The sequence below is a fragment of the Podarcis filfolensis genome, assembly GCF_964270895.1.
Source record: "Podarcis filfolensis genome assembly, chromosome: 4".
In the NCBI taxonomy this organism is placed as follows: Eukaryota; Metazoa; Chordata; class Lepidosauria; order Squamata; family Lacertidae; genus Podarcis; species Podarcis filfolensis.
The window spans coordinates 77285612-77313393 of NC_139607.1; the positions used below are offsets into that span (position 1 = coordinate 77285612).

At 38.5% G+C, this 27782-nt stretch overlaps 1 protein-coding gene across 1 annotated transcript in view; it reads right to left on the bottom strand.

The window, feature by feature from the left end:
* PDS5B (PDS5 cohesin associated factor B) overlaps positions 1-27782 on the bottom strand; it is a 65576-nt gene that overhangs the window by 11700 nt on the left and 26094 nt on the right. The window contains exons 6-26 of the mRNA XM_083608947.1: positions 27286-27412; positions 24484-24564; positions 23189-23329; positions 21270-21385; positions 20041-20135; positions 19135-19280; positions 17881-18032; positions 16803-16916; positions 15264-15345; positions 11608-11656; positions 10749-10888; positions 10547-10662; positions 9266-9371; positions 8409-8569; positions 6975-7098; positions 6404-6562; positions 5504-5572; positions 3388-3524; positions 1417-1540; positions 1040-1244; positions 120-234 (exon numbers count right to left, since the gene is read on the bottom strand). Coding sequence (XP_083465073.1) covers positions 120-234; positions 1040-1244; positions 1417-1540; positions 3388-3524; positions 5504-5572; positions 6404-6562; positions 6975-7098; positions 8409-8569; positions 9266-9371; positions 10547-10662; positions 10749-10888; positions 11608-11656; positions 15264-15345; positions 16803-16916; positions 17881-18032; positions 19135-19280; positions 20041-20135; positions 21270-21385; positions 23189-23329; positions 24484-24564; positions 27286-27412 — 2559 coding nt within the window. The remainder of the gene's footprint in view (positions 1-119; positions 235-1039; positions 1245-1416; positions 1541-3387; positions 3525-5503; positions 5573-6403; positions 6563-6974; positions 7099-8408; positions 8570-9265; positions 9372-10546; positions 10663-10748; positions 10889-11607; positions 11657-15263; positions 15346-16802; positions 16917-17880; positions 18033-19134; positions 19281-20040; positions 20136-21269; positions 21386-23188; positions 23330-24483; positions 24565-27285; positions 27413-27782) is intronic.

Below are 27782 nucleotides of genomic sequence, written 5' to 3' on the forward strand. Positions count from 1 at the left end.
GAGAATTGAAAAAGCAATTTCCTTAGCGAAACTAATACAAACTGCAAATCAGCATATGAAAACAGACTGACACATACTATCAATTGTATAACGTATCTGATCTTTTTGGAAAGTCTTACTCTTTAATATCTTTCAGTTGTTCGATATCTTGAACTTTGACATAATCGGGATCATGAGCCAGAAGATGGATAGTATATGGAACAACATACTCTGGTAAAAGCGACAAGAGTTTTTCTGAAAGTGTAAAATTGAGGGGGAAATAGTAAGGTTTAGACTGCTTCATAATAGCGATCAAAGAATATTCAATTTATATAGATTCCAATACAAATCATTTTCAATCTCATGCAAATACATCCACAAAGACAAGTGCATATATGTGAGGGGCCAGAAGATTCCAACTTCTGAATGAAGGCTTAAAAAAGTTGCAGCCCTAAACCTAGAAATAACTGAGAGGCAACGACATCAATATTAGGCAAAAGGCAACTTTGGTCAGAAACCTTGCTCCTGCACATACACAGCTGAAGCTTCCAGGAAATTTAAGAAGAAGCAGAAGAAGAAGAAGAAGAAGAAGCAGAAGAAGCAGAAGAAGCAGAAGAAGAAGAAGAAGAAGAAGAAGAAGAAGAAGAAGTACTAGTGGTAGTAGTAGTTGTAGTAGTAGTAGTATAGTAGTTTGGATTTGATATCCCGCTTTATCACTACCCGAAGGAGTCTCAAAGTGGCTAACATTCTCCTTTCCCTTCCTCCCCCACAACAAACATTCTGCGAGGTGAGTGGGGCTGAGATACTTCAAAGAAGTGTGACTAGCCCAAGGTCACCCAGCAGCTGCATGTGGAGGAGCGGGGAAACGAACCTGGTTCACCAGATTATGAGACTACCGCTCTTAACCACTACACCACACTGGCTCTCACTGGCTTTAAGGGCAGCCCCACATACAGCACAGGACAGCAACCTAATCTAGAAATGATTAGGCCGGGCCTGTGTCATTGTAACCATCAGAATACCCTTTGCATACTTCTGCTTATTCCATTTCATTTCTTACCGCTAACTGCTGCATGCTGCTTCAGATATTCCCTTCTCACATTGATGTTTTTCACAAGGCACTGTCTCGCATGTGCTCTTCTCTCTTTTACGGGGTCTTTTGCACACAGTGCACATATCGCCATATACTCTAGTGGCAACCGTAGCCTTGCTAGACCTTTATGAAGTTTCTGAGCAAATGCTTGTCTAACCTGGTAACATTCATCCTGGGGGGAAAAAAAAGATGTTATACAACAATGACTTGTTCCCTATATGCTCACCTTTTCTTAGAAGTCCAACGTACTTTGCTGCACACGTTAACAGTGTAAAATTTTGACTGTGTCAAGCTATGTATAATTAGCATGCAAATGCCCAGCAATGCCCTTCTGTTTAACTTACATTAATAGCTAATGCACACAGCTGGTACTGTTCTAACGTAATGATTTCGTGATAACAAGGCTCCTGGGCTAGCTTCACAATAGCACTTGCAGCAGCTAGCCTCAGACGAGACATATCAGGTTTGCTGAAAAATAAGAAACGGAATATGAACTAATTAGGATAATAACCATTAGATTATTGTGCAAAGGCTCTTCATGCTTGGCTCACATTTGTTTTCTCACAACCCCCATTATGCGTACCCGAAAGGCAGGAAGGGTCACCTGTCAAGATCACATGATCTGCCTTCTCAGCGTGGCAGTATTCAAACAACCATAGCTCAGCTTATAAAGCAGAGACGAGCACTGGCCTTCACATATCACCATCAATGGTTTATTTGGATGCCACTTTGGATGCCAAATTTGTGTCCAAAGCGGCTCACAGCGTATCAAATGAACAATAAGTACAGGTAACTCGCATCTCACCCTTATTTCACTAACGTGGTTGCAGCTTCGTGCATTTGGCCGGGAAGTAATTAATTCAATAGGAAGTGGGTGGGGCGGGCCAAAAGATGGGGCAGCAGGGGGTCTGGGCACCAAAACACCCCCACCTTCTCTTCCTTTCAATGACAAGAGCAGCACCAGCAGCCTCTGGAATGAGCCAATCAGCAGCATGGAAAACCCAGCACAAGGAGACCCAGATATATAAGCGAGTTTGAGGGCTTAACAAAAAAAAGTTTGTGGGTTTGCAGGGAGAGAAGCAGCAGGAGTCTAAGAAGGAGAAGCAGCAGCAGCAGCTAGAAGAGGATCGAGGAAGGCTAAGGGGAAGAGGGCAAGTGAAGCTGCAGGGAGGGTGTGATAGGTCACTTGCCAAGACCTCATTAAGTAAGCTTAACAACCAGATCTCAGGAGGTGGAGAGAGTTCTGGGGGATCGTGCTAGCTTTACACAATTTTGCTTATGTGCACGATGGCCAGGAATGTAACCTCCACGAGCTACCTGTATTAACAATTTTTAAATTATATATTAAAGCAATTAATTGCATAAATAAATACAACTTTTAAAAAAAGAAATACAAATGAGCTAACCTAATTTAAAAGCTGAAACTAATAAAAATAATAGCAGCAGAAAAATAAAAGATTTCCATTTGAATGTTCCAGATGATTCAACTGTATCCAATAGCTTGGATCCGAGACTCAAACTTTAAAAATCAAAAGGCCTCTTCATGCAGCTGTTTCACTCCTCCCTTTCCTGTGAGCCACAATTAATCCAGGAAGTCTTCAGTTAATCATTGAATGGGAAACTATGGTTGCCAAGCTCTGGGACATGCCAGGCTACTCAACCATGGTTTGACATTGGTTTAATCATGGCCTGGGTTGTTCCAAAGCTCAGACAAAACATAAAATAATGAATGATTAGAGGCTTTTTGGATTAACTTGTGATTTGCAGAGAAGTGAGGGGCAAAGGGGCTGTGTGCATGGTAAAAAGACCTTCTGCATATCTTAGCTGCACAAGCTGAGATATAACTGGGCCAATTTCAAACTATAAAAATTGCGACCTAAACTTGTTTGCTTTCCTCTTTCCTTCCATTTTTCTTTGGTGCACAGTGTATTAGACTGCAAGTCTGTGGGCAGAGACGGTCTTATCTTCTGATTTCTCCACAATGTTTAGCAAACTTTATGTGCTTTGAAAGTGATAAAGGACAACAAAAAATCCTTAAGAAGAAAGAAAAACTGATAGTGTCTACTACAGCTTCAAGAACTTAGAATCCACAGCCACATGTGCAAGTAAACAGAGGGGCCAGTTGGCAGTTTAATAACATCAATTACCTGTTTAAACACTACCACCCTCCATGTTGACCACATATGTGCAGCAGCACACAGCAGCATTCTGTTTCGCAGGCATATCACTGGATCAGAGCTATAACATGTTTCCACTTTCTATGCCAGCTGAAATAAATTACCCCAAAACTAGCTTTCAATCCATTATTTATATACCTAATTTTCCCCTGTTCTGTCAGGTCTCCATCACTGTGCAATATTGTTGATAACAACCTCAGGGTAGAAGTTCCTGATTTACTGAGGTTGTTCTTCATTCCTATCAACCATCGAACCATCATCTTGATAGCCTGGATCTGAAACAAATATGACAAACAGCAGAGGCAAATTATAACAAATACAGTAGATCAATATAATGTCTCTGTAATTACATAGCAGGACACTTTTCTAAAAATGCTGTTCATTAAAAAAAAGCTTCATAGGAAACCGCATAATCTGGTGAATGGGAGATAACACACACACACACACACACATTTTATATATATATATATATATATATATATATATATATATATATATATATATGTGTGTGTGTGTGTGTGTGTGTGTGTGTATAAAATCTCCATCCCACCAAAAGCAGCTTAGAAGCTAATTCACATCAAGTTGTGGCTCTTCTCCTTTTTGAGCAAGTTGCTCCTTCCTCTCACCTTGCTCTTCCACTGACTACTGAAGATAAAGGTAAAGGTAAAGGGACCCCTGACCATTAGGTCCAGTCATGACCGACTCTGGGGCTGCGGTGCTCATCTCGCTTTATTGGCCAAGGGAGCTGGCGTACAGCTTCCAGGTCATGTGGCCAGCATGACCAAGCCGCTTCTGGCGAACCAGAGCAGTGCACGGAAATGCCATTTACCTTCCCGCCAGAGCGGTACCTATTTATCTACTTGCACTTTGACATGCTTTCGAACTGCTAGGTTGGCAGGAGCAGGGACCGAGCAGCGGGAGCTCACCCTGTCGCAGGGATTCGAACCGCCGACCTTCTGATCGGCAAGTCCTAGTCTCTGTGGTTTAACCCACAGCGCCACCCGCGTCCCTGACTACTGAAGATAGTAGACTATAAAGCTGTTTCCAAGTTCTAATCAGATCCAGCCAGCATGGTCAATGGTTGGTGATCAGTGCAGAATTTGCTTTTGTGCCTTTGCTAAGTTTGCAGGCCTTCCTGACCAAGTTGCCCTACTTCGAAGCACACACCATATTTGAAAGGTCAACCAAGAATGACTTCTGTGGCAGTTATCTGTTCTCTACCACCCTAGTGAGTGTCTTGCTGTTGTTCTTCCAGCCGTAAGAAAAAAACCTGCCCTACCAGAGAGGCAGAAGTCATTAAACACAACATGTATTTAGTGACTGTGTGGTAGGCCTCGAAGAGAAGTAAAATGGTACATAGAGAATGACTGACAGGACTAAGGAAGAATCACAAAGCCTGATAAAGTAGGAAAGACAGGGGCCAAAATGCAAAATGCAAAGAAAAAATGTAATGCTATATTTAATTAGGAACTGGACTTCCAAGTTACTGGAGTTTCATGGATTCTTCATGGACCATAACAATTCCATGATATAAAAACCACTGTAAATCCATATTTAGGCTCTTCAGAAACAAATGAACACAAAATGGGGGAAAGAGTGGATCTCCCACACTAAGCAGTCAATTATATCACTATTTCCCAAAGATCTGAAGAATCTGAAGAAGTGTGCATGCACACGAAAGCTCATACCAATAACAAACTTAGTTGGTCTCTAAGGTGCTACTGGAAGGAATTTTTTTTGTTTTGACTAAGGCAGACCAACACGGCTACCTGCCTGTATCTCAAAGATCTGTCATTGAGCACAGATAATGGTATATAGCACTAGGTGATGCCACTGTTAAAGCAGCAAATTTCTGAATACACTCAAGACAGGCTAGGAATGCATAGCTATTCACATACAGATAAACCTTCAAAAGCTGACATTTAGGTGGGTTTGTAGTATCAATTGCTCTCACATAGTAACCTTTTTTTTCTAAACAGAGGACAACTAGCATCCTTTGTATAAGGTGAAGCCAAAGATTGAGAAAGTAGTTACAAGGAAGTAGTTATATTTGTATCTGATTAGAAGCTTTAAAGCCTCGGCTATCTAACTGTAAAATGTATGGTGTCCACAATTTAATAAATAACGACATCCATTTGTGTGTGAGATGGTTATTTTAACAAATAATACTGAAAGTAAAAGTAGCACCGTAGACAAATAAAAAAAGATGTGATAGGAAGATAATTATGTAAATACAAGTATTTAAGTGACTCACCTTTGCAAGTGTCTCAGGAGAAACCTCTTCATCTGGCACCCAGAGCTTAGTTGTCTTTTTACCTGGCATCTGAATAAAATTATATAATTCGTTTCATATACAATATTCAGAGAAGACCACTGTTATTTCTCTACTTCATCTTAATATACAGCTTCTGTATAGATATATATTATATTATTCTTGTGAACCAAACCAGGAATACAGGACTGGGTGCCTATGCATACAGCAATTTAACCATGTAAGCTAAATGGATTTTTCTTTTACCAACAAAAACCACATACTCGGAAGGCATGGATTATAGTTGCAGCAACGCTAAACCATCACTTGTTTTAGCCATGGTATGTTGAGTAAGTTAGGATCCTGCACACCTAATGCTGGCTTGTTTTCTCTTGTGGAAAAAATGCTGTATATATGTTCATGTTTGCAAGGAAAAACATGTTCTGTGACTCCTGAGAGCTAAACAAAACTTGACTTAGCATTGTGTCAAATGCAGTGTTTGCGACACTTTATAAAAGTTGAAATCGAGGATGATAATTAAGAGATATGCATGCTTTGAATTTATGAACACTGTAATATTCAAGAGAATCCATGTACCAGCTTGTGATAGCAGAGAATCTGGTTTTCTGTATTTTAATAAAAAGGGGGAAGGGAGGGATGAAAAAGAGATGATGGGGAATTTTTTCAAGGATTTACTGCTTTGAATTAATATTAGGTTAAAGTAATTTGCTTACTAACCCAGGCAGGCTTATTTGACACAGTCTGAAAAATATATTTATGCTTTTCGCTCTTGTGTGAAGAAAAGGTTTATGCAGACATTATTTTAAGCAGTACTTTATTTTCCCTGTTTCTGAATTTCTTGCTGTAAAAAATAAAGTTATGAGTAAAAAAAAAAGTTCTTACCCTGTCATTCATTAACAAGTCTTTAACAATAAAGGTGGCCACCAAGGACTTTAATGGGGCAGCAAACTGATCAGGTGCCAACAAGGCTATGTGGCCAATGGAAACCAGAGGTGTAATCAGGTGTTCAAGGTTGGTTGGATCTAGACTCTTATGCAGTGGCTAAAAAATAAATACAGCCATTGAGTATTAATAAATATTAATGAAAGTAAACTTAATTGACATACCCTTAATTAGCAGTCTTTTGAACTAAGTTAAAAATAATCACTTTTGTTCGGAACACAGAAACATAGGAAACTGCCTTATATTGAGTCAGATCTTTGGTCCATGTAGTTCAGTTCATCCAAACCCAGAACGGTCTCCAGGCAAGGAAGATGTCCCACCAGGGAGCTATAGCTCTTCCCCAAACAAACAGAACAAGGAATGGAACCAAATGTTCTTCAAGAAGCACATTTTAACTCCACTCATAGCTGAAATATTTTCGGGTATCAAGCATTTAGTTATGGCAGTTTCCCAGAAAAATACAAATGCGCTATAAAATTCCCCTCCCCCCACCAAGAAACCCCCCAATTACCTCAAATATCTGTGCAAATTGTGTTTCTTTACTGGAAAATATTGCATGGATGCAGTGAATAGCATACTTGGCCTGGCGAGGGGGTCCTTTCTTAGCTTTATGATGCAAAACTGGAAGCAAAGCACTAAAAGTAAAAAGTTTTTTTTATTAATGTATATCTGCCACATTTCTTTTGTTTGCTTTAAATAGAAGAAGAAGAAGGGTTTGGATTTGATATCCCGCTTTATCACTACCCGAAGGAGTCTCAAAGCGGCTAACATTCTCCTTTCCCTTCCTCCCCCACAACAAACACTCTGTGAGGTGAGTGGGGCTGAGAGACTTCAGAGAAGTGTGACTAGCCCAAGGTCACCCAGCAGCTGCATGTGGAGGAGCGGGGAAGCGAACCCGGTTCACCAGATTACAAGTCTACCGCTCTTAACCACAACACCACACTGGCTCTCAATAGATATAATAGATATAAATATAAATAGATATAAATTTAACAGTCAAAATGTTTCATTATTATTTTTTTGCAAAGTGGAGGGGGAGAAACACGAAAGCTATATTCAAGTACTTAATTTTTCTTCCACAGTAGTCTGAAAAAAAGCAGGTCTTCCCTGAATGCAGAGAGCAAACCCACCAAGCCAAAATCCATAGGGTTTGAAAGTCTGTGGTTATCATTTTGAAGATCCATGGATGTATTTCCAGTCTCTCAGGATAATTGGTGCACCGAAATATCTGTCTCGTTTGTATTAAAATCTATGACTTTCCTTTCTAAAATGTTTTTTTACTTTAAGCAATATGAGGAGCATTTCTCTCAGCACTATGCTAAGGAAAACCGAACAATGGAGGCCTCAAGTTGACTGTGAAAAATAAAAGTCAACCAATTTCAACAGAAATACGTCATCTCCAGCTGTGTCCTGGCAACTATCATCAGTAGAGCTTGCTTTGTTTTAACATAATGGCCTGGTTCTCAGATAAAATTAAACCACAGTTAACATAAACTATGTTTTAACATGAATGAGAAGCATGCTGTTGTGCCCAGCTCAAAAAGTCCACACTTGGCTTCTTTCCTGCTCCACTCATGCCACGTCAGGCAGGAAACAAGCCCGTCTGATTTGTCGTTTATATGCGAACCCAGGCTCATACTTTGTTTCTCTTCAGACAAACTACAATTACAAGCCCAGGTTTGCTCCTTGCTTACTGTTTATGAATTTTTGGGGGGAGAGAAATAAACCACGATCCCAGATTCATATATAACACAAGCCAGACTTTGGCTTGTTTCTGTTCCAGGGTGGTGACAGCGCCTTGTTATTTAGTGGAAGCAACAGGTGCAACCCGACGTCATCAAAATTAAGTGTTTCATTACTGACTTCCCTAAGAGCTAAATTCTGCCCAAGAATTCTAAAACTGTAATTTAATATGGACGGCCTAAAGGTACTGTATTTAACTCACGATCTGATGTGTGGGAAATCCTCTTCAATTTTGCCCCCCGTGTTCTTGAAAATTTGCAGTGCAGCTTCCGCCACCTTTTCATCATCCATTTTCAGACAAGCCAGGAGGGATTCAAAAGTTTCAGCTGAATGGAATGAGATAGGGTGTGTAAACGAAAGCACCTGCAAAGTAAGCAATATGGTTCTTTTAAAGTTTATTCTCACAACACCCCCATACAAACCAAACCATTATATTACTATATTTACTCAGCTCAATTATTAAGTAATCTTTTATATACCAGGAGAAATCAACGGCAAAAAATACATCCACTAAATGCCAAGTTGTAGCCAGTGGCAACGCTCCAAATAATATAACAGCAGCTTTCAACTATAAAATTAAAATGCACAGGGAACATATGGCAAGACAGACTAACACAGCACTCATTCTCTCCATTTATCATCAATAATATGATCTGGCTATGCAACAGCTGCACCCTAAATACGACACACACCCCAGCCTACATAATACTCACATGTTTGTCTCATGCTTTAGACCAGGCATGTCCAACAGGTAGATCGTGATCTACCGGTAGATCACTGGACGTCTGCGGTAGATAACTAGCAGATCATTGGCTCCCCCCAAAGAAGCTGAACAACTGTGGCTCCCCTAAAAAAAGCTCAACATTTTACCTCCTCCCTGAAAAAACCTCAACAGCTTTGACCCGAACCCCCCAAAAAGGGGTAGATCACTGCCAGTTTTTAACTCTGTGAGTAGATCACAGTCTCTTGGGAGTTGGCCACCCCTGCTTTAGACCATCCCAACCACAGCTTCCATTTTTCCAATAAAGTTTCTCACTAACTACAAGAGGAGCTCTTTACCTTAAGCAATTCAAGACCTGCCCTGATTGCCTGATCAGTCGGTACACCTTCATCCTCGTCATCTGCTGTTCCATCTATAGATTTGTTCACTTGTTTAATTAGGGCACTAACAAAGGACAAGATCAAAGTTAATCACCAGCAGATAATTTTATACTTGCTGAGCTATAGCTAGTGCTATTTACATTACTAGTACCAAAACATCCTTTTTGAGTCCTTGCTAAACTTGCATGACATATTAAGATAGACATTTTCCTTCCTTAGCAAGTAAATAACTATACATTCTTAAAAAGCTTTGATTAAATCTCAACTGACAGTACTGATTGTGATGTACTACTATGAATAACCCATAGTCGCCTTTGTAAAAGTAAAGGACTGTCCTTTACCTTACCATGAATAATACTTTCTATTACCTTTATGTTTTTTATAGCTAAGCAAACATCCTAAATGGAAAGCCAGAACACTGAATTAATGGTAATTTAAAGTGATTTTTAAAAATTTATTATTAAAATTATTTAGGTGATGTCCATTATGTTGATCATAAACATTGTTATAAATGCACAGTTCTGTTATTCGGCTATTGCTGTTTTTACCGGTTACAACTAGTGATGAACCCAACACCTTACCCCTTTTGGAAGCGACAAATTTGGGAGAAACATTTTGTTGATTTCATGGGGGGAGCAGCTGTACCTATTCATTGTTTTTTGTTAAGGGAACATGCTTACTTTAAAAAACAAATCTTACCTGTAATGTTGTGAGAATTCACTGACACCAAAAGAGGACTTTTCTGGGTAGCTGTGATTCCCCACCTGCCCCATATACCTCTCGAATAATGCTACACACAAAGTACGTAGCATAATTTCAGCAGCCTTTGGGGTGGGAAAACTATGGCTGCCCAGAAGAGCTCCTCTCTTGCTGCTCTTGCTAACAGCAATGACTGCAAAAGCCTTTCTTATCTAGTGCAAAAAATTAAATTAAATTCTAAAACAATGAATCTATTGCCACCATAAGCAACTCCCTGCCCCAACACATTGCTAATATGTTTGGCCTCCACCCCTGAAATTTCTCCCTATTCAGAGGACTTACTTCATTTTTCCTTATGAAAAGTGGTAAAAATTTAATTTCTGCAATTTTCTTTGTCTCAGCTTTATAGTTATTACTATTTATAATATAATCACCAAGAGAGGAATAAAGTAAATTTTCTCATCAATAATAAACCTGTCTGTGCAATACCTCCTGCCAGTTTTATTGAATTTTACCACTAAATTAAGTGAAAAGAGGTACCTGATAGATTCTGTATCAATGTGCACGGGGGCTATCCTCTCCAGCAGGAACTTTATCATTTCCAGAAATGGGTTTGTAGGTTGCTTGGGATTTCCTAGCTTCTTTGTAATTTCTCGCTGCAATATTCAATGTTAGCCAACAGTTAATTGACAGACAAGACAATTCAATACCCAAAAAGTTATGCTTTAATACCTATTCTTACCACGCATCCTTCAGCTTGTTTGCACGAACACGTTGGGCTAACAAGTGTTTCCAACTGGTGCTTAATTTTGTCATCATCTTCGAGAACTTGCGTGAATTTCTTCATGAAATCTTGTGCTTTGCCAGGATCTGGCAAGTTTCCTTTAAGGAAGTGAAATACGTTTAGGTTCAATGGGACTTTTATATCACTTAATAGAAAAAAATTAAGAAGCCTAATACTTACAAACAAACAAAAACCCCACCCCCAAACCAGTTGTAGTTAGCTTCTACTGTGGCTAGCAAGCTTCAGCGATGGGCCACTTTGAAGCATCTTAAGCCTGTGGCAAACATATCACGGCACAAATGTCTGACAGAACATATTACAGTGGTACCTCTGGTTACAAACTTAATCCGTTCCAGAGGTCCATTCATAACCGGAAACCGTTCTTAAACTGAGGTGCGCTTTCGCTAATGGGGCCTCCCACTGCGCGCATGCCTCTGGTGCGTGATTTTCGCTCGCATCCCGGGGCAAAGTTCGATACCAGGAGCAGCTATTTCCAGGTTAGCTGAGCTCGTAACCCGCAGTGTTCCCAAGGAGGACAGTTCGCAACCAGAGGTATTACTGTAGTTAGATACCCCCAGTGAAAAAATATTCCCCCACTACTCCTCAGTTCTAAATTTCAAACCACTAACTGGTCTGATTATATATGTGCTTATGCTAACAATATTCTTCATACAACTTGTTCTGGGGCATTTCAGACCTCACTGTCTTAATACTCCCTCCAAATTAGAAAGGACCTGAATCAACAGTTGAACAAAACAATTAGCAAGGAAACAGTGTTAAAGTATTAAAGCTTTAAAACATTTTTTTTAAAACTTACTTGTTATTACCATCACTTTTGAAAATATAGCTTTACTACTGGCATCTGTCTGGAAATTAAATGAGAAAGCACTTTTGAATGTCAAGACTTCGCATTGTGAACTCACACAGCATCAGGTATAATGCTGCACCATCATTTCAGAAATAGATAACATCATTTCTATACATCATACTTATATAGAAGATGAATACAAAATAAAGCTGGATTTTAACACTGAGCATAAGGTCATTGTTCAGAGTCCACCGCTGCTCTTAAAACCATGATGGGTATATAGATATATATGCTACATTCCTAAGCATATTTACTCACAATTGGTTTACATTTTGACAAGCAGGTTTGTGCTGTTGGAAATCATCAGGGAAAAAAATAAAGACCAAGGAAAAGACCAAGCAATAATAATAACCCCAAAATGTGGGTTTCTGCAGTAGCCACCTAACAAAGACCATAATCTACTCTATTTTTACCAGTGTATTTCTTTTTTTAACAGCAGGCAAAACCATCTGTAGTGTTTCTTTAAACCATATTCAGGTTGCTGCCTTTAAAAGTATATTTATCACCTTACCATAATATAAATAGTAGCAACAGTTACAGTGTTGCCAATTTGAAAAATTACACAAAAAAGTTAATGCAAAGAAAACTACTAAGAACCAGCCCTCTTTGAATAACTAAATTCCATTTAGCATTCTCCAACCTGGTACTCTGTGGACTACAGTTCCCATCATCTGACCATTGGCCATGCTGGCTTGGTGGGAATTATAGTTCAAAATATAGAGGGCACCAGGTTGGAGAAGGCAGCAATATGAATGTTCCATTTTATTTTATATTAAAAAGATGTTTTACATCATCAATGATACTCGTGACTGTGTTATTTCATTTCATTAATTCAGTGTGCAATAAACCGTTGCTGTTTTTCTAATAAAATACCATCATAATCCAAAAATGTTCTCATTTTTACATTGCCAACACATGAACTCCCTACTAATTTTATAAACAACTGTCTATAAACAGGGAAGTATGAACACCTGTCAGAAAGGGGCAATCTAGTTATAATGGGAAAAGGAGGACTCCTTTATTTTTTCAAAAAAATATTACTGAAAAATACTTATTTTTAAAAAGAAATAAAATGCCAGCATGTAGCAATAAATATAATTTGAGCTTATTTGATTGAAACCAGATAGCTGTCAGAAATGATTTCATTTGCCATATCCCTATCTCACTTCATGCAAAATTTCTCAGAATGTTTTTTTTTTTAAGCCATCAAGAAATTCTACAACTCAGTTTTGACTTTTGAGTCAACTGGAAAAGAATGGCGAGGGAATGTTTCTAATGGCAACCGCTAAAAGTTCTGAAGTACAGTCTAGCCTACAGAACAACTCAAACAATTCACACCCACCATTAAGCAGGAATGAAATCCAATACTGCTGCTGAAGTCTGTCAGGTTCTTGCTGCAAAGTTTTCCAGAGGATTAAGCACAAACGAAGCAATTTATTTGAATCAAGCTTTTCTACTCCTTATCAGAAAAGCCAGGCAGCATAAGTCACTGATTACCTGTCAGAATTCTGCGTAATCTGCTTTAAAGACCCTTTCACAGATCACAGATTTAGATATACAATCCCATGGAAAACATGCTCCTTCCGAGTTGCCATTACTACCACAATTTTGCTGCTTAATAGACTGAGGAACACCATTTCTTTAAAAAAGCTTTGATAGTTACTCTAGTATGGGGAGCTATAGAGGGACAACAGAAATTTGAAATTATTCCACATATTACTTTCTTAATCTTAAGGAAGAATGTTTCAGGATGAGGGGAAAAACAATAATGGCTCCATAGCAACGCATACAATTCTGAGGCAAGGGATGCATTCCAACACATCCATCAAATTTTAACGTGCAAATGTCTTGTCCATATCCATGCATCACTCCATGCCCTAAATAGCAGAGCTACATTTTGCTATCACTTTAGCTATTTTGAACACAACAGCTCCACTTGGGAAGAAGAAAAGCTGACAGCAAGTCTAGGGCCAATGGTTCTTCTTCAATTCAGACTACCACCTCACAAAAGGATGAACTATACTAACCAACGGTTATGTTCATCCTAGCCTAAGAGCAGTTTAATTTCCAACTGAGCCTTGAAGGAAAGCAAAGACTTAACTGCCAAAACAGTTCTCTTTTTAATTCACTACAAGCTCTCTAAGAACCATTTAAATGTCTTTTCAAGCAAACAAAAATTCTCATGAAGAGCCATACTGAACCAGACAAGAGGTCCACCAGCATCCTGTTTCCCAAAGGAACAAACCCAACACTTCTGGTTGTCAACCATCTAAGACAAAGTCATCACCAAAATCTTGCAGCAGCAGCAAACCCCATTAATTATACGCTGTGTAAAATACAACCCTCCGTTTCAATGTTGAGAGGGGTGAAGAAATATCTCCATTTTTTATAAGTTTCTATCACGTCCTCCTTACTTGTCTTTCATATAAAAAGCCTTAAGAAGCCATTTTTAAAAATCCTTTTCCTAACAACGACGTCTCCTCCTCCCATTATTCCCTAAGCCTCTTTGGATGTCTTGGGCTGTTAAGCCTCATCTCAAGGACTGTAAACTCTCGTTTGCCAAAGTAAGCATGTTTCAACCTTAGAGGTACAGAAACATTCTTTCCAAAGCTTCCAGATTAATATACAGACAAGTAAATCCAGATGTACACTGAAAGCTTGTTAAGAAAAGGAAATCAGTAGTTTAAGGACCAGCTCTGATCTTAAAGGTGGAGGGAGATTCAAAAGACTTCTGCAAACCTCCCCTCCTTCCACTTAAGATCAGAATGAAAGGGAATTGCTACAGGTGGGTGGACCCACTCATTTGTGAAATCTGGCCCACTAGGCAGATCCTGATCATAATCTGTCCTGTAGAGAAAAATGATTACCTTCCCCTGAAATAAGTCATACTGAAAGTAGAATTCGTGAAATCCATGGACTGAAGGTCTACGCCAAGTATGATTTAGTCTGAAACCTTACGGCTGTCCTAGATTGTACGAAAGATGTCTTTACCACAGAGCCAATATTAATAGGGATATTTACTACACATTCATTCACTCACTTCATTGTTATCCTGCCTTTCCTGCAAGGAACACATACATGGTTCTCATCCCCTCAGCCCATTTTATCTTCACAACAACTTTGTGAGGTAGGATAGACTGAGAGGCAATGAGTTGGCCCACGGTCATCCAGTGAACTTCATTGCTGAGCAGTGATCTGAGCATGGATTTCCCTGGTCCTAGTTCAATAGTGAACTGACAGTCCTTTTATTTTTATTATTGTTATAAAATAATAAAATTTAGTAAACACAATTAAATAAATGTTTTTAATGCTTTTATTTTCTAAAACACCCTAATCTCTCACATATTTATTAATATGTTAAAAGGATGATGTACGATATCTTTATTGTCATTGTCCCATACAGAACAATGAAATAGACAATAGCTAAATGGGATAATTGCTGCCTTAAGAGTCTTCATAATTTCTACTTTCCTTTTGCTTATTTGACGCTTCTTAAAAGGGATAGCAGTTTCACAACCGCGGTTGAATATTGAGCTTTCTACAAAAATTAGCATGAACTAAGTATTTTGTAGTATGCACAAAAGTTAAAAAGGAAATAAACTTACTTTGGGTTGCTTGATTAAGTCAACCATATCCTTTACTTGGTGCCGCAGTAGATTTTGGCATTTCCACATTTCATTCAGTGCCCTGATAGTTAAAATATAAAGAAACAAATAACTGATATAGTACTCATAACTGCAACTTCCTAAACTGTTAGCACTATGAATAGGGAGAAACTTCCAGTTAACAATTCACCTGGCTATAAGCCTTTAAGGCGTACTCTTCTGCTGAAGAACTAACAATATTTTGTTCTTGCCTTTAATGCCGTTAGCAAAATTTATATTATTCAGATTCATTTATTTGGGGCTTTTTTGCATCCCTTATTGTCTGCATGCATTTCCTTTGGCAATGTTTGTGTTCCCTTTTTTCCTCTCATTTGGATGACACTTCCATTTTTTTATCTGTAATAACTTCCTTAACTCTGTTCATTACCCATGATTGTATCCTCTCATAGCTTTCCATATACATCCTTGTTAAGCTTCTATTATTGCAGTTTTGAATACCATCCAAGCATTCTGGAAAGATTGGTCCCTATTGACTTCCTCTTTCAACTTCCTTTTTATCAATCCATTCCCTTCAATTATTTAAATATTTTGGGTGATATTCAGCGAAGCTGTACTCAGAGCAGACCATTACGATTTAGTCATATTCATTCATCTACATGAGCCTACTCTGGGGAAAAGTTAGTTGACTACCACCCACTAAAAGCAAGATACCAGCTAGGGAGGCAGTTTGAAGTTTGGATATGTGATTTTCTTCCTTCCTATTTTACCCTAACAACAACCCTGTGAGGTAGGTTAGGCTGTGAGAGACTGGGACAAGCCGGGTAAGTTTCTTGCTGAGCAGAGATTTGAAACCTGGTCTCCCAGGTCCTAATCCAACACTTTAACCACTATACCACACTAGTTCTCATGTTAGAGATCATTGGAAAGGAACTGAAAATAGAACTGTCAATATCACAATGCCATTATACAAATGTTTCTTAATTTATACAGTGTTTATACACAAATTCTGATACAGAGAAGCAGCTAAAACTTTGCACACAGTGCTAGTTCGGATTATCCTATAGTTTCTATCACTATTGCTTTCTAAGCGAATTGTACCCAAAGATGCTAATACCTATTAGACAATAATTAATGACACCCATCATGAAATAGTGGGTATGTGGGGCAGACTAGAACCAAATTCATTTTAGCCTTGCCAATTTGTTTCCAATTATAGAGCAAAATAAACCAGTTTCAACTCTGTTCCACTCATAATATATTTGCAATATACTTTGAGGAAGCACTAAACAGCCTGAGAAAACTGTAATTCACAATCAACGTAAACGGTCAAAAAATATGAAAGACGTAGCAAGGTCTCTTTCCCATTTTCTCTTCTTTCATGTTCAAGGATAGATTTTGATAGAAATCTTAACCTACTAAATACTGAGCACAGTCTGTATCCAGATATTATCCAAGCAAAAATTCTGTGCACTAAGATTATTAGCTATATTAGCATTGCAAACATCATTATTAGTTCCAAATTTGTCATGTGAAACGTACTTAACAGCATTTGAATCCAGGGTGGCGTAAAGGTAGTATAAACATTTCATTCTTTCATTTGTTTCCAAATTGTGAGGGACCATATACTGAGCAAAGATGCGTTCCACCAGCAGTCTAAAGAGAGATAGTCAATAATAAGCCTCTGTTATATGAAACAAGATTGAAGTTACTAAAGCAAATTTCTCAATATCCACTATGATTAAGTGCACATAAAAACTAAATCGATACCAAACTGATCTAAGTAAATTTAACAAATAAAATTAGTAATGAAATGTTACAAACAGAATGCTACCTATTTAAAATATTTATAAGATCTATAGAAATACACAATGGTTTGGTTCAGATGTAAATAGAAACTATTGTTTTTGCCAGGTGAACAAGCTTCTAGGAAATTTGAGGCTTACTCCCAGATAATTGTTTATAAGATTGCAGTCCTAGTCTCTCATGCTCTGCGCTCCCTTCTTCTTTTTGAAGTACCATATGCGTTTATCAAAAGCTATCTTTTTTAAACCAATCACAGTTCCCTGTGATGCCTGAACTGGAAAAACTGTGCCTTACTTAAACTGTGTTGAGAACAAACCAGGTTAAAACCATGAGTTCAGATCCTATCTTGCTCTCACTAACCACATTATGAAACATAAGACCTCAACTCCAGAAAAAAAGGGCAGACCAAGATTTGTTTAAAAATGGCGTCTTTCAATATCCTCCTCAGAGGAGCCTGCAAGTCGTCTCTAGGCTTAAGCAAGTTAATTCACATAGCTGGAAATCATGGTTTTCCATATAAGAACCTTATGGCTTAGTTTAGATATAAGCTTCATTTGATCAAACAAACTGTGTAGGCCGAGTATGAATATCACACCTATTTCTATGAATGCAAAAGAGTTATGGCCAGAGAATTCAGTACACTTAACACTCCAAGTTCCAAAAGCAGTGCAGACTTTGGAATTGCTGTTTGAATGCCCTCCTAGACTCAATGAGCTGTGTTCTTTTCCAACTTTATTGCTATTGGTCAGCAGGCATACTCACACAAGGCAAAAGGATGAATACTTTCTAATTGTATATATTCAGGTTAACCTACCGATCATCAATACTGTTTTGATAATATATATGCAGCAGCTTGTCCTTTATCCAGGCAATTTGTTTTGAAGCTTCTTTTCCAGCTTCTGACTGCAAGGAGTACTTCTTGTATATCTGTGCAAGTCCCATCATTGCTTCTTTTCTCACTCTCCACTAAAACAACAGCATATCTCAAACATCAAAATATAACATTGTTTCTAAATATACACATTTCAAAATTTTGGATTGTTGCAATGTGCTTTATGTGTTGCTGCCCTTGAAAACAATCTGGAAACTATAATTGCTAGGTCCTTCTCTGTGGTGGCACCCTGACTTTGGAATGTCTTCCTCCAAAAAGTGCATCTGATGCCAACTCTATTGTCATTCTGGTGCCAGCTACAACCCATATGTTTGCCCCCAGGCCTTTATGAGTGGTTAGGTGCTGCTACAATGACTTTGTAATGATTATGCTGATTTATTCATTCTTGCTGTTAACTGTTTTATTGGCTTTATTGGATATTCACTTCTACTATTGAGTGTTTTAATATTGTTGCTACCTGCCTTGGGTTTGAAATGCAGGGTGCTATGCATCTTTACACAACGCGGGCAGTATACTTATCAAAAGGGGGGAGTTTGCTACAATAAGGCAACAAATTAACACAAGGAAAGAAACAGTATTCAACCAGATTTTTTCCCAGCTCTGTGCATGTGTGTATATTAAAACCAACAGCCAAAAATAATAATACACAGTTCAATAAAGGTTGTTCCCTATACTTTTGCTCTTCGTGCACTAAGATTAAGTAAGTGGCTACATTGCTTTTTTGTAAGATGTGCTACAGACCTAATCTGGCATTTGAACAAGTTATAAATTCAACTAATCCACTAAACCTAATAATCATAATAATAATCATACATTGGGTTGTTTTAAAGTACTATGGCTAAGCAGAACAAAATAATTACAAAGACTTCTTTACACATTACAAAATCCTGAAGGCACTTCTGTGTGGATCATAAAATGGAATCAGTTGCACACAAAACTTTCACTGTATTCATAACAAGTTCACAGTTTTTTTACTCTCATGTTTATACAATCTCATAATTTAGGAAATGCAAGAATATGTGCGGGTAAAGCAGATAATCACAGTATGCAAATATGCAATTAGTCAATTCTTGCGAGAAATCTTAACGGAAAGGAATTTTTAACATGCTGAATTAGTTGCCTACTCTTGGACTAACAATGACTCCAAGTAATTGACCTACATATACAATGACTTACCCGTTTGTCAAGCGTTCGCTCCCTCACAAAGTTAAGAAGATGATCATTGACGAGCAAAAGATCTTTCTTAGCAGCAGTAACTATTGATACAATAACATCATGCCTGATAGCTTCTTCAGGGTCATGAGACCTCACTTTAAGGTATTCTGTACAAAAAAGGACACCCTAATTAAAACTTTATACTATTATATCGAGTATCCTAAACTGACGTAGACTGATGCTGACACACTAGTCCCAGAGAATGAAGGGCAAAAGCTTGTATTAATGGGAGACACTACAACTACAATTTAATATTCTCCTCTTAATAAACTCGCTGTCTGTTATTATCTGATAAGTTGTGAACAAAAGACTTTAATTCATGAAAATAGCTAATTTAATCACTACGGTGTTATATTTGCTTGTCCTCTAACAGTTAAAGAATAAGATGCTGGCTACAGGAGCATTTAATTGTTTTTAAAGGCTTTTATTTTTAATGGTATTATTTTATCACAGCTGAGCTTGCTGCCCTAGGCTCATTTGGAAGGGTGGGATGTTAATTTAATAAATAAGTTCTTCATGGGAAGGCTGCTTTAGACTAGGTATCTTCAACTTTTTCAAACCCAGAACATACTTTTGACCCAAACATAAATTTGGGGACCCATTTCTTAATCTTTTACTATATATTTGTATAGTGGTAGTTTCCCTGCTCTGACCAACTAGTGCCTGACTGTATTAGTCAGATTAGGCCACAGGTGAGTGTGAAGGCTTGCTTCCCTACCACATGCAGAAAAAGAAGATCAGGAGTAAATATCAAAAACCAGGCCCTTTGTAAATGCACTATAAAAACAGTGCTGTTATTTTGCTACTACTAAAAACAGAATAAATGCTAAGAGTTCCTCTTCTTTTGCAGACTCAATTTACTGATACCTGTTAAATCTTTTGCTAGATCTGGATGGTTCATAAGGCAGTGACTAGCAAATTTCACACATTCAAGACGGATAGGTACATGGATATCATTAAACCTGTTTAAAAAACAAAAAAACACACAGTATGTTATCCCTCATTTCAATTTTCATCAAAATGCCATACCTATTGCATCAAAGAATCAAAAGATAAACAGTCTGGTAAACATGACGGATTAGATCCAGATATTTGTAAGCAGAAGAAATTCTACAGGTATTACGTAAACTGTTATAACAAAGACTTAGAAGAATACTCTGAAAAGATATCTCAAGGTGCTGTGCAAGAGCCTGGAAACACAACAGCTGATTCCAGCTTTGGCAAGTCTGGATCCAACCCAATATTAATAAAGTTATAATGGCAATGAAGCTCCTCTGTTCAACTTTCTAATGTCATACAATCTGACATCCAAAGCTTCACTTGCTTATGACATTACTAAGGTATTCACTGGTCAAGAGAATGCACTATGTTCCATCTAGCTTAGTACTGTCTACAGTAACTGGCAGCAGCTTGCCAGGGTTTTAAGCAACAGTCTTTTCCAGCCCTACCTAGAGATGCCAAGATTGAACTTGCAACCTTCTGCCTGCAATGTGGGTGGCTCTGCCACTGGGCTACAATTCTCCCCCCTTAACCTGCTACCCAACTTGTGTCTGATAAATCAGGCTTGGCCATTTACATCCAAACAGATACTTAAAAAATGTAATACTGCAGCCTATTTCTCATTTTAACCAAAGGACAAATCAGCTGGAAGATATAATCTTTAAGCATGCATCTCTTTCATGCAAATGTTTATTAATATATGCATTTGTCACCTAATTAAAAGTCTAAAGCCTTGTTTTTGTTACTGTTCCTTGGAAAGCTCCACAACTGTTGAATATTAATCAAATCCAATATAAACACAGAATTTATTATTACAATGTTGTGGTGCTGGCAAGAGTCAGATTAATCTACGTTAGCAGAAAGCAGTGAATGGCAGTAAACTAAGTAATATGGTTCATAATTGTAAGGTTTGTGGAACCACGGATAAAGATCTAGCTTTATTTATGTCAATTTCAGAGGATACAGAACAAAGAATTCATATGTATCTACAGCTCATATTAGACATAAAAGAATGTCTAAAATGCTGCAAAATAACAAAATGTTACATTAAATTTCAGTATTTAATCCCCAAGGTAAAGGAACTAAACAATTTATACCTCCCCAGATAGCACTGCCAAAGTGGTTTGTTTTGAGATGCCAACTCTGAATCCTTTGCCCCAAACATTTTTGCTAGTAATTTTACAACCTGCAGGCGTTCTTCATTGTCATTGCTCTGGAAAATAAAATAAGTTTCAATATAAATATATAATGCATACAAAGAGAAAGAGACAGACAAGACAGAATCTGTAAAAACAGGTTGTCAAACAAACCTATTTCTTTAAAAAAAGCATACACATATATCATTTTAAAATTTAAAAAGGTAGCAAATAATAGCTGTGGAAATGAACCAACAAGCAACAAAGTCAGTTTATAAAGGAAGTGATTAAACCTGTCCAGCTATATGACTCTGATAAACAATTTACGAATACCATTTGAGGACCAAGGTATCACTCACTTATTATACTTCTCATATGTGCTTAACTTAAACCCAGTCCTATGCAAGTTTACTCAGAAGCAGGTCCATTATGTTCAGTGGAGCTTGCTCCTTGTTAAGTACACCTAGCATGCATTAGAAGGCTACAGTTCTAAGTCCTACTTTTGATTAGGTATAGTAAATAAAATTAGTTGTGCATACACTGCCTGCTAGTGCATCTGCTTCACTCCTCCCTACCTCCAGCAAGGAAACAGTCCACAGGGTGTTTGGTTTAGCCTTATGCCCAAACATGTGCCCCTGGTTTATTTCTCCCAAGCAAACTACAACTGGGAAGTTTAGAATATGGTCTGGAGAAAAACAAATCCTGAGAACTGGCTCAGATATATTATAAGACAATTGCATTGTGGTTTGTCTCCCTGCTGGAGGCAAGGAGTGTCAAAGTGGAAGAGCTCCAAGTTACATGGCACAGTCTGCGCTACTTTCCCATAGTTTATGGCTCAGCATTGCGTCCAAACGCTGTCATAGACACTAACATAGAGATGGATGCTATTGCATGCTCTTTCCCCGCTCCTTTTCAGCCTACAGGGCCAATGTTAAGAGGTATGGCAAATGTAGCACAAAGTGGCATTAGCTGAAGTTAAGACTACACATACACCAGAATTCTGTTTCATTTCCTTTTCCCCCTCTTCATTCCAGCTGCTTATGTATACTCCAGTGCTGCTCCTCTGCTTTCATCCCATTGATGCAGAGGGCAACAAAGAAATTATTTACGACCATGTGCTCCTGTGTTCTTTGCAAGCAGATATATGGAGCATTGAGGGGAATATTAATTCACCAGCTTGCCAACTGAAACAGCATCTGGACACAGTTACTGCATGTAAAGAGAGCCAGTGTGGTGTAGTGGTTAAGAGCGATAGACTCGTAATCTGGTGAACCGGGTTCGCGTCTCCGCTCCTCCACATGCAGCTGCTGGGTGACCTTGGGCTAGTCACACTTCTTTCCAGTCTCTCAGCCCCACTCACCTCACAGAGTGTTTGTAGTGAGGGAGGAAGGGAAAGGAGAATGTTAGCCGCTTTGAGACTCCTTCGGGTAGTGATAAAGCGGGATATCAAATCCAAACTCCTCCTCCTCCACTCCTCCATTGTGTATAGGTAGTGGACCCGGAATGCTGCAGGGCAGAGGTGGGGAGCCTTTTCCAGCCTGGCCCCCTTCAAGTCATGTGGTGCAATGGGTCAGTGCAACTGGCTGTTAACCAGAAGGTTGGTGGTTCTAGCCCACCCAGGGACAGCTGTGGGCAGGATTATTTCACTGCAGTGGACTAGATGATCCTTGTGGGTTCCTTCCAACTCTATAATTCTGTTTTCAGGGGCCACAGACCAGTGAAGAACAGTACTTGGAAGGGGGTGTGGCCTGAGGAGACCCCCAAGGGCTAGATAAAGAGAATTGCTACAGGGAAACTAAAAGGTGCTCATAAGGAAAAGGAGTTGACGCACCAATGAGGTGCAAAGAATCCAGATTTGATACAACTGATAGAACACTTACCTTTAGTTTAAATTCAAGCTGTGGCAAAACTGATAGTAAAAGATGACTATCAATATTGTATAGCTCCAGAATTAAGTCAAAAACATGCTCCGAGAGATCACTGATAGACGTTTTTCCTAACATAAGCACTTGATTAAAGAACTGTAAGACAAAGCAAGATGTATCAACAGCAGAAGAAGGTTCTCAGCCTCTCTCAACGATCTATTCCAAGCTGTTCTGGGAAGACACCACAAAGGGCTATCAAAATGCCCAGAGGACAAACATGTGACCCCCAAACTCCCGAGTAACTACCTTCTCACATTTGAAGTATTTGGAAGCCCATCTTAAGAACAAACTTCTATTTTTAACTTCGGCTTAGCTCTTCATATTTCTAAAAGTACATCATTTGAAAGCTAACAAGTACTTTAAGAAGGCCCACTAACCTAGCATTCTACCCAAATGCCTGCTATCTTAGATTTCTGGTAACTCAGCTAGTTAACTGCAGGAAACAATAACATACTAACCCTACATAGAAGACTTACTCTAGTTTCAACTTAAGCTCATAGTCTAAATTTCCGACTGCCCTTTAACGCAATGAGCTTTCAAACGTAAGAGAAATCGTATTTATGTATTATTACATCTATATCCTGCCTTTCACCCCAAAGGATTCAATTTTCGTTCAATTTGTTTTAAAACATATGTGCAATGGAAACCACATTTATGCAGAATAAAGGATAACAATTATTGGGTACAGCTGAAAATAAAACATTTCACAATCTACATTTATAATTCTCCGGAAGAACACTGCTGTGCCTAGAGCACTGCTATGACAGTCTTTTTCGTTTCTGGCAGAGAGACTGTCTTTTTCTTGTACTGAAACAACACCACAAGCTATCGGGAAGTTTCAGAACTCAAATTAAAGCACTGCTCTTAACCTTTAAAGCCCTAAACAGCTTCGGATCCAAATTATTTGTTGGATTGCCATATCAATCCACCCATTGACCAAGAATGCCATCTAAGGCCTTTCTCCAGATCCCTGCACCATCTGAAGTGTGATAGGTAGCAGCTGGAGAAAGAGAGAGTGCACTTTTCTTGTGGTGTTCCATGTGGAATACCTTCCCAGAGAAGGCCTGCCTAGAGACCATGTTACTATTATTTTGGTGTCCTACAGAAACTGTTCTGCTTTCTAAGGGTTCTAAGCACTTTTAACTTAGGACAATTTTAACTGACTCTCCGGATATGCACGTACTTAGTCATCATCAAATTATACATTTTACTCAGTTTCATCTGCACAGTCACTTTAAATCCTCACTTACATTAGTAATGTATGGTTCAATAGCTTGGGCCGTCCTCTTCAGTAAAGCCTTTGCCAAGTCATATGCTTGTTTGTTTAAGTTCTGAAAGGTATATTTCAGACAGGAAACGCTGTAAAAGTGTGCTTGAAATGTATGCTCAGATACAAATAAGTGAATTCACGTAACTGGCTTTTTGCAAATCTTCACAAACAAGATGGACAAATGCCCATTTTAAAAAAGGATACCCACAAGTATTGCACACACAAAAACCCACTTTGATTACAATATATAGAAACAACTATTGAGTTGGTCAATGCAGTGTCAAACTTTCAAAGCTCAGAAAAAGGCTACTACGCAGGCTGCAATCCTCTATGTGCTTTGTTGCTGTTGTTTAGTCGTGTCCGACTCTTTGTGACCCCCTGGACCAGAGCATGCCAGGCACTCCTGTCTTCCACTGCCTCCCTCAGTTTGGTCAAACTCATGCTGGTAGCTTCGAGAACACTGAGCTTATCTGGGTTAAGTCCCACTGAACTCTGGGACTTACTTCTGTGTATGCATGCATAAGAGTGTGCTGTCGGCCATAAATCCTGGTTTCTGCTATCTTCCATCTCTCAATCTATCAGTTTTCCTTGGTTTAGTTATTTTTCAGACCAATAATCTACAGTTTAACATTACAACTGACAAACTAAGTTATGTATTACTATTTATTGTTTTATGCTTCCTAGCAAATCACCAGAACTGCTAGGACTCCGGAGATTATACTAGTATAAATCACTAGGATCACTTATAAAGCCCAGACGAGTGATCCTGTACTCATATTCTATGCTATCCAGCTACCTGTTCTTCTGAAATGTGTTCAGTTCTCCAATTTATGTCTAATTATTTAACAGCACCAACATTACTTATCTGTCCCACTGAGAAATACTATTTTGCTCACTACCAACTCTTGCTTTGCTGTACTGTTTTTAATACAGTGGTACCTCGGGTTACATACGCTTCAGGCTACATACGCTTCAGGTTACAGACTCCGCTAACCCAGAAATAGTGCTTCAGGTTAAGAACTTTGCTTCAGGATGAGAACAGAAATTGTGCTCCGGCGGCACGGCGGCACCAGGAGGCCCCATTAGCTAAAGTGGTGCTTCAAGTTAAGAACAATTTCAGGTTAAGTACAGACCTCCAGAACGATTAAGTACTTAACCCGAGGTACCACTCTATTCGGTTGGGAGCCACCCAGAGTTGCTGGGGAAACCCAGCCAGATGGGCAGGGTATAATTTTATTATTATTTTGATGATGATGATGAAAAAGTTCAGGACACTTACAGCAAAGTCTACTACAACTTTACTCAGAAGTAAATTCAACTTTGTTCAGCTGAACTTGTGTATAAATAAAAGCACATACAACTGTAGCCTTAGCCTTTGAAGTAATTGTTTCTGTATAGTATCCTTGCATGGATACAGAAAGAGCCTAACAAAAATCTGTCTTGCCTCTAAGCAAGTGTAATTCTGCAGTGTATGTGGGCTGCACGTCCAAAGGTTTGGGATTATGTTTCAAGGTTGTATAAAAGCTTTATTTAGTTGCAAATGAATATTTAGTTGTTATAGTAACCAGTTAACACACATCCTGGTTCACAAAACACGCAAAAATGAAAATCAGAAACTCAATTTAAATTGCTTTTTTTCCTTGATGGTATTAAATTATTTAACTCAATTAACCCTGTGAAAAACGGAGTCAGGTTAAATTCAGTTATAAAATACTGTTGAGCAATAGCTAGATCAATTTCATTTCAAGATCAATTAATAATGACTAACTGAAAAGTGTACCATGTGACTCCTAAGATGTAATGCTTTCAAATAAAAATTAAAAGCCAGTTGATACTCTTGTGTTTTCCAGATATTAATAGCTCTTTGCATCCAGAAATCTGAAACAGCTAATTACACTTCCGAAAACTGGGAAAACCAACATGAAATAATAACATGTAGCCAAGGCAACTTTTCAACAGTCCTCCAAATATGGTGCCTCAAGAAATAACAAAATGGCAAATACACACAGTCTTTATACTCTTGACCAAGCAATGAAGCATTGATAGGATTAACCACAAAAAGGTAGAAACATGAGCTTTCCCTGTGCTATCTAGCGTTGGGAAAAATAGCTTTCCTTCCCAAACGTAATTGTTCTTTCCCAAATCAGCTTCAGGAAAAGAACAAATATTTGGCTGAGACACAGCTAGTCAGAACAACGGAGACATAGAGAAATACTGTGATTTGCACCCTTATGTTCCAAGACTGCAAGACACCTCAAGTACTTGAAATATGAACATTTATATTAACATGATTTAGTTAATGTTAGCCTTACAAATTATTATTCAGAAAGGTCATCCATCTGCCTACATAGCCTAGTCGCACACAGCTTTTCTGCCTGCACTCCCCTATCCTAATAAGCGCCATGACAGGGAGCACAGCTCTGCTTGCCCCTCTTTCTAGAATGGAAGAGTTACTAACAATGCCATTTGAGGACAGAAGAGGAAAACACACACGTGAATGGTGTTTGCCCAGTGCTATCTGCCATTAAACTCAAGCAACGCTTGAACTCAAGCAATGCAGTTCTCCAACTTCTTGCAAAAAAAGAGTTGATCTCTGTCTAAGAAGTGGGAACAAGGGATGGAGAACTTGGCCAACTTTATTGCTTCAGTTTGGCAGTCTAACCCTGGTTACAGAGCCACGAATAAAAGGTAGCTGCACTATAACTTTGCCACATACATGCCTGTTGATGCTAAATAAAAGTTAACGGAAGTGCCAGGAAATTAGGAAAATGTTACTGCTTACCTTATGTGCAGGCACCAGGTTAACTAAAACTGTATCCAAAAGCTCCTGAGACACTGTATCACCTTCACAAATTATAGAGCTCATCAAATCCACCATATGCATATGAACCTTTTGATTATGACCATTGCTGAAATCAAGAGGAACAGATTTTCAGCTCATTAGCACAATATAATTCACTATGGTTAAGTCATAAGATAAATAAGTAAAATAAACTATTATTACATTTAGCCACTATTTCCTTCAAGGAGTTCAGAGTGGTACACATGATTCCCCCTTGCTCTATCCTCACAACAAGCTGAGAGATAGGTTACGCTTAGAGACAGTGACTGGCCCAAGGTCACCCAGTGAAATTCATGGCCGAGGGGGCATTTGAACCCTGGTATCCCAAGTCCTATTCTGCTTACTAGACAAAATCACTGAATTAAAACTCACACATATTTTCACACTTTTTAAAAATTTGGAGGAATGTGGCCCAGTCCATTTATCACTGTCATTCT